The sequence below is a fragment of the Cyclopterus lumpus genome, chromosome 10 (assembly GCF_009769545.1).
Source record: "Cyclopterus lumpus isolate fCycLum1 chromosome 10, fCycLum1.pri, whole genome shotgun sequence".
Lineage (NCBI taxonomy): Eukaryota > Metazoa > Chordata > Actinopteri > Perciformes > Cyclopteridae > Cyclopterus > Cyclopterus lumpus.
This window is the reverse complement of record NC_046975.1, coordinates 542956-550760: the sequence shown is the minus strand read 5'-3', so window position 1 is coordinate 550760 and position 7805 is coordinate 542956. Positions and strand designations below refer to the sequence as shown.

The 7805-nt window shown below is 39.9% G+C and overlaps 1 protein-coding gene across 3 annotated transcripts in view; it reads right to left on the bottom strand.

Moving 5' to 3' along the window:
• Positions 1-6848, bottom strand: part of setd7 (SET domain containing 7, histone lysine methyltransferase) — an 8214-nt gene extending 1366 nt beyond the window's left edge. Inside the window, exons 1-7 of one of the 3 annotated variants that reach the window (XM_034544031.1) lie at positions 6724-6848; positions 5024-5153; positions 2953-3154; positions 2559-2748; positions 1110-1191; positions 871-988; positions 228-385 (exon numbers count right to left, since the gene is read on the bottom strand). In XM_034544031.1, the coding sequence (XP_034399922.1) occupies positions 228-385; positions 871-988; positions 1110-1191; positions 2559-2748; positions 2953-3154; positions 5024-5153; positions 6724-6763 (920 nt within the window). In that variant the 5' untranslated portion in view covers positions 6764-6848. Of the gene's footprint in view, positions 1-227; positions 386-870; positions 989-1109; positions 1192-2174; positions 2203-2558; positions 2771-2952; positions 3155-5023; positions 5154-6723 lie in introns of those variants that run through there. The other 2 variants (XM_034544032.1, XM_034544033.1) reach the window with 2 other exon arrangements.
• Between the last annotated feature and the right edge of the window lie 957 nt (positions 6849-7805).

Genomic DNA, 7805 nt, shown 5'->3' with positions numbered 1-7805 from the left:
TTGCTGCCGAATCCATTTTACATCATGGATATATTCTTCAAATGCATAGTGTAGAGCCTTCTGTCTGCTAGATATTTATTCAGGGAGAGCAATAGTGACAGTGTGGCCTCCACGGCAGCTCTGCAAAGGGTCAATTCACTTTCAATCGGAAAATTGTAATCTTGTTTTGAAAATGCATGACTCTCTTCCCCCCCCCCCCCCCGAGACTTCTGACTGCTTGTACTCACGGGTCATATTTGCAATTGGGGATGAAGGAGTGGTTTGCCTTGTGACCGAGAGAGGCACAGTATCGCGCCGTCTGGTCCAATGGCTGAGGGACGTCAATCACTGTATCCTCGTCCAATGAGATTGTGTTCCCGTTCAGTGCCCAGTCTCTGCTGTCCACCTGAGGAGTCCATTTAGTTTGAAAAACAAAAAACAAATAGTTTAATAAGTACAAATACTGTAAAGGGTGGTAATTGTTTTCTAATTCATCCAATACTTTTAACTATATATATATATATATATATATTTTAAAGTTGTATCCATTACTTTAAAGTTACTACAAGAGTTGATTCTGGAGCCTCAGCTAGGCCTTACTCCACAACATCTTAATATTGCAAATAGTTATCAATGCTCTGAATATCATATATTGCTCTATATAACCATTTAAACTGCTTATTTATTCCTATAAGCTATTTCAAATGTTATTACCTAGGCTAAATATTTCAATCATGTATGCATTATATTAAGTAAACTATGTTAATCATGTAGTCAACTACATTATTTACATTTAATATGACATTGTAGATACAGATAGATATTCAAATCTGTCAAGTCTTTTTTTCAAAATGAGTTGAGCTACTCCACAATGAGCTCTTTATATAATACCTCAGAGTGTGTGATGCGAACTCCATTATAAAAAGCCATCACAGTGTCAGTATCAGCGTCCATCTTGGCAAACAGGCCCTCTCCTGCTCCTCTGATCAGAGAGTCTGCCACAAACACCCTGACACAAGGAAACAATATGAAGTGCTTAGCACATTACACATTACAATTCTGATGGTGAATTCAGGAAGAGAGATGTCATTGTTCAGGCTCGCAGCATGTACAGTATGATGCTTACTTACCGTTGACTCTCATAAGGGTCAGGAAGCAAAGCGTGGGCGGTGATACAAGTGGACGTGGACTTGTCGTACGAGTACACAGGACCTTAAAAACAGAGGATGTCATGCTGGTGTCCAGATGTCTACCTACACTTTGAACTGAAGTCAAAGTTGAACAATATTAACCAGGGGTCTCGTGTATAAAACAGTGCGTGAAATCCACACTTAATGTTTTGCGTACGTACAAATGAGGAAATGGTCGTACAACAAAAAATATTCTGATTTATGAAACCTTGCGCACACTTTAATTTCCTTTTATAAATCCCAAATCAACCTCTGAATGTGCACAGCTGGTTCCTCTACATGCCCACAGGCATTGCAGGAACTGTAGCGATTTAACTCACAAAACTTTATGAAAAGTAATATTGTACTTGGTGTTATATGCACAGTACGAGAAGATTATTGAAAACTAAACGCAGTGTTATACAGTTCTTTTACACTAGTTAACGGTATTTGACAACTGATATAATTTAATTAGCCGCTTCAGAATGTCATGATTCCCCACTAGGTTTTGGCTATATGGTGAAATATTTGATAACAACCATGTCATCACCATGTGTCAACTGTACTGTTTATACCGGGCCAAATATCCCTTTAAAAAAGGAACAGTGAGTATTATTTAGGTGGATGTATTGGCAAAAATGGAATATACTATTCATAACTATGTTTTTGTGGATGTATAATGACTTTTGTGTTTTTGTTAGCTTAGAAAAATTAGTCATTTTCTTTATAATAAAATGTATTATAAAGAAATTCTGATCCTGTTCTGAATTGATTTGTTAAAGAAAAATGAACAGAGTATTGATAAGAGTAGCTCCTAGTTACATTACATTTCATTTAGCTGACGCTTTTATCCAAAGCGACTCAGTCATGTTACATTCATACACCGTAGACACAGCTACAGGGAGCGTGTCTTGCTCAAGGACACATCGACTAGGGATTGAACCACCAACCCCCTGATTGAAAGACGGACCTGCTAACCACTGACCCACAGTCGCTCCTAGTAAAATGCTAAAGATAACTCCCTACCTCAAGGCCACCGTAGTTCTCGGACATGCTTGGAAAGGGAGGGGTGAGCAGAGGGGTATTTAGTTGGTTGCAATCTGTAACACACCACTGAATCTTACACACTGGGCCTTTAATATCTCTAGTTGCACAAGACCATTTATGGCAAACCGGAATATTGCATCAATATGATGAAGTACCTTGATTTTTCAGGAATTTCAAACAAATAAAAAATGTGCTTGTTTTACAGTTCATAAAAGTTCTCATCTCTTACATCTCAATATCATAACATGAAATAACAAACGTACACATTATTCATACCCATTCCTAGATGGAAGATTTGCATCTTGACAAACTAATGTGGACAATTTCAGGAGAGGACTCCGAATGGACATATTAACTCCTTACTGTTTGGTGTGATTTCGAAGCGCGGCCTTCCACTTTCGGTGGGGATCAGGGTGGCAAGGCGAGCCTCAATTATGTCTCCATCAACAAAGCTCCCACAGAAAGCTGTGTGTCCGTCAGGGTAGATGTACCCTACAGATTCACCAGACATCTCCCCGTCCACATTCACCTCCCCAAACACACAGCCTCCATCCTAGACGCACCACAGTACACACCAACATGCACAATACAGACAGTTAACATAGACCATTCATTTACTTTACTTCTACTATATGAACAAGGCTTTTGAGGACATTCATTGCCATATAAATAAGGTATTCATCTTCAGAGGGGCTTGAAGTCATGTAACTGTGAATTCTCCATACAGGCAAACAGTGCCACTGTGTTGCAGACTCACAGGGTAGTAGATCCAGCATTCCCCACAGCGGTTGTTGTCTTTGTATTGGCCCTTGAACACCAGCCGGCCCTCTGCATCACACTCCTGAGCGGGTCCATTGAGCTCTCCATCCACATATGTCCCCTGGAGGACAGCTCCATCTTCATATGTATACAGGCCCTGGCCCTGCAGACCATCCTCTACATAGAAACCCTCTAGTGCACTATGGATAGACAGAAGGAGGGCTGCACTTAAAATTAAATTAAATAAAGTCAATCACCAAGTAGGGTCAAAATGGAATTATTAATGTACATGTAAACACGCACAGTGTGAACAATATGTTAGTCTATAAACTAAACGTACTAACTAATATTACACATATTGCTGGATGTATACTATTGAGTACTTTTATCATGTTTGTCCGGTTGTTTGTTATAATGTATGTCGAGATGGATGCCTCGTTTTCTACTACTGCAAACCAAGTCTACCTACGGGTACTAATAAAGTAACCAAACAAAACACAATGAAATACATACAACTGAGTACTAAGGCCATTGTTGAGAGTTTGAGTAAAGTTATTTTTGAAAAGTGACACTAAAAAATGGTGATAATGTGCCAATATAAAAAATATATATATTAAAGATATTAAGAGGTAATATTCCAACTTTAAAGGAGGTTATATTTTGAGAGAAAAATTGTATTACTTTAAAGTTGCAATTATTCAAGATTAAAAAGAGGAAATGGACAGAAAATTAAACAGGATAATCCAAGATTCAAAAAGTAATATTCCAACATTCATAGTTAATATTTTGAGAAAAAAAACTTTAAGATTAAGATTTAAAAAAAGGTAGATGATATGCAGAGAAGGAAATGTAAATGGATCTCGAGATCAAAGTTCTACCATTCCAAGATTAAAACGTTAAACCTTTTTGGAAAAAAAAGGCAAAATATTGATAGGATGCTCTTTTCAGAATAGTCAGAACATTATGAGAAAACTGCTGCTTCAAGAACAACACATGCATTGTTTTTGCATTTCCTGCAAGACCATTGTACAGTTACTATTGTTCCTTGTATTTGGTCACTGTCCTGTGACAAGTACACAGCTGTGTTTTGTGCTGGCAGACTATGTAATGACATGTAATGTAACTTCTGGTTCCCCCTTATCTGGCAAGATGGCCGACTGGTCCACTGCATCCATTGGTCCAGGCTCTGGTCATCTCACGACTAGACTATTGTAACTCCCTCCTGGCAGGTCTACCTGCTAATGCCATTCGACCTCTACAGCTCATCCAGAATGCAGCTGCTCGACTGGTCTTCAACCTCCCGAAATGTACCCACACTACTCCGCTCCTCCGCTCCCTTCACTGGTTACCGTTGGCCGCCCGCATCCGCTTCAAAACATTGGTACTTGCGTACCGTGCTGCGAACAGATCAGGTCCGGTCTACATCCAGGACATGATCAAACCGTACACCCCAGCCCATCTTTTTTGACTATACCTTGAATAGGTAGCACTTAAATGCCGTAGTAGCACTTAAATGTCCCTTACCGATAGCACTTTAGTAGCACTTAAATGTCTCTTACTGATAGTACTTTGTAGTTTAACTTTATTGAAGAAATTGTACTTGCTTGATTCTTGTTGTTCTGAGTTTGGACTCACGGTTTAATTCACTTATTGTAAGTCGCTTTGGATAAAAGCGTCAGCTAAATGACATGTAATGTAATGTAATGTAATTGAAATGCAGAGAAGTACATCTTGTTAACTTTCCCACCTCCAATAAAATGCGATGCACAGGAACTTCCCTAAGCTTTTCCATAAAAAGCCCACAAACATGTAACATCTGACAAACTCTTTAACGTAAAGTAGTATTAGAATCTACTTTTTCTTTAAAAAACATATTACGATTTAAAAAGAAATTCATATTTTGACTTTTCAAAATATTGATTACATTCTCGTCCTAATCTCATCCTTATGCAGAACATCCTTTGACACAGAATATCTCAACATGCTTTTTGAATGAAAATGTAATACTCAAAAATAATAATGGCAGCTGAGTCGTTGAGGTAAACAGAGCTGTCGGATCTTTGCAGTACCTTCCATCAAAGAAGAAGAACTTTCCCTTGCCATTCTTCTCTCCGTGGGTGAAGTGTCCTTCAAAACGATCACTGGATGAATAGGTTACTGTGCAGAACCCGTGGAGCTGATCATCTTCATCCAATGGACCTACACACACACACACACACCTCAGTGACCAAAACTCTACCCCTATGTTTTATCACTTTATATGTCTGGCGTTAAATTCTAATTCTTGAAGAAACTGAACAATCGTGCTCCAGCGCCCCCGCGACCCTAATGAGGATAAGCGGTATTGAAAATGGATGGATGGATGGATGGTTTGTAAGTATGATGCAGTCAAGGATCAATCAAGGGCTCCAGTGCTGTATGCCTAGTGGAAGGATCTAGCCAGAAGGCCCCATGATGGTCATGTTGTAAAGTTGCAATAGTGTTACCTGCAATTAAGTCAGCTCAGCTTAAGATGAATGAATCTAATAATTAAATTCCAAAAAGGTATCACAGAAAGTACCGTATGTTGGGCATTGTGAATTTATTTTGGACGGAAATAAACTAACTATCAAGTAAAGGATGTACATATTTGATAAGAAGTGCATAGATGCCCTCATAATTAGTGTCTCCATCACATTGTAACTCAGCCTAAACCCTTTCCTTTGAGTAATCAAAGATCCCTTTAAAGACTTCACTGTCGCAATTCTTTCATTAAGGTGCCTCCCCAATAGAGTGAGTGCTACATATAAAATAAACAGACATTATAGGACTAAGTGGTGCACATCGCAAAAAATGTACAGTAGCACCTGACAAATTCATGTCTAATATTCATTCTTTTAGCTCTGGTTTAGTCTCCATCAACTGAGAAAAAGATCTAACGGACAGCAAAACGACAAGCCAGAAGATGCAGAAATGCTCTCTGAATATGAAGGCATCTACATGGTCCAGAACGTTCTGAACGGGGTCCATCTTCACTGGGAGAGCAGCTTTGATCTTTTCAATTTGTCAGGAATAGTATGGTGAAAAATAAAAAAGGTAAACAATGTGCCATATACTCGCAAGCCTCCCTTATCTTAGCATTTCTACAAATATTAGTTAGAACCCTCTGACTTGTCATGCCCATTAGACATGATGAGGGAACGTCATGGGCTCCATGAATTGTAGACATACACGAAACGAACCCCAATAATAGCATTGTTTAAGCTCATTGTTTTAGTGTCCCGGTTGAGGCAGGATGACTTTTGTTAATCAAGAGTTGTCTTTCATAGACACTATTGATTATATTGGTGGGTAACATGTTTACCCGATTCACTAGTAGACCCTAACGATTCATAAAAACGAACAACAAAAAGAGCAAACATTTTCCGACCATTTTTTCACCCGTGTCCGGTTTTTCGTGAGTGGACGTCACATAACGCGCGTTTCATTCATTCACTTCTCAAGTCAACAGCTCAGGTAAACTACCGAGTATCCAAACAGCACACCTCTCCGGTAAGAACCATCGGAACCGGCAGCGGGACACTAATATTACCCAGGCCGCCCTCACGAGCCCGTCAAACGGGGTTCCTGCATAAATAAAGTCCCCGGCGCTGGGAAGTTACCGACGGGCCCAGCGACAGACTGACTCGTGGAGATTTACGGAAAACTCCGAATCTCAAATCAACCGACAAACACCGTGCATAGGCTTCGGTGTCGTTTACCGGGGAATACGATAGAAGATGTTGCTTACCTTCCACGACCTCTTCTATATTTTCATCCTCGCTGTCCATGCCGCAGGAAGCTGCTGAGACCCACCACGCCACTGTAAGGACTGCTGCTCCTGCCCCCCATGTGGCTCATTTGGACATGACGGGACACCGGCTCCCTTTCTGTCACTGGAGACGGAAACACTGCGATCACACGCACATTACGCTGGATTGTTCATTTTGAAATCAGTAAAATGAGACTTTCATCTTGCAGGTAAATCTGATTTGAGAGCAAACCGGAGTGGACCACGTGGTCTCTCATCATTTAGTAATTTAGTGTTGAAATTGGGCCAACACAGTGTGGAGAGATTACATATTAGTCTGGTGAATGTCAAACTTCCTCTGAGGACTCATGAGGATGAAGTGATTTGATAGTCCAATCACAACGGGGATGTGTTCCTTCTAGGTGGAAAATAAACTACGAATACATAGTGGACAGTTTGGTGACTGCATATTTCTTGTCTTCCTTAATGTCTTATTTCATTAGATTAGACCATTTTATAAATCCCAGACAACAATAGACATAGTCCACAGTGCACAACAGACAAGAAACACATTATAAAGAATAAGTACCCCGATTACAGGACATGACGATGAAGTCACGGATCGTGTCTTGCTGTGAGTGACTGTGGTGCTGGTCGTCCTTCAATCCGAGGATCGGCGGCTCAAACCCTGGCTCTGCTAGACACCTAACCCCAAATTGCTCTTGTAGGCAGTGCCTGTTTTGTATGAAAATGAATTAGTCCTGATGTGTAGGTGTCACCTTGCATGGTAGCCCCTGCCATCAGTGTGTGAATGTCATGGAATGTTCAATTTAAAGGGCTTTGAGTGGACTAGAAAAGCATGATACAAGTCAATTTTCCATTTAATAAAGTTGGTACTGGTAGTAAGTTAGTAAATCTTGTGTAGACTGCAAATAGACCAATCTCAAGGCAATGGCTCATGTAACAACAACTTTATTTATATAGCACCTTTAAAAACAGGGTTTACAAAGTGCTCTACATAGAAGCAAGGCAAAACATAATGTCAATACAAGTAAACATTTCAGAAATACAGGAGGCAAAGG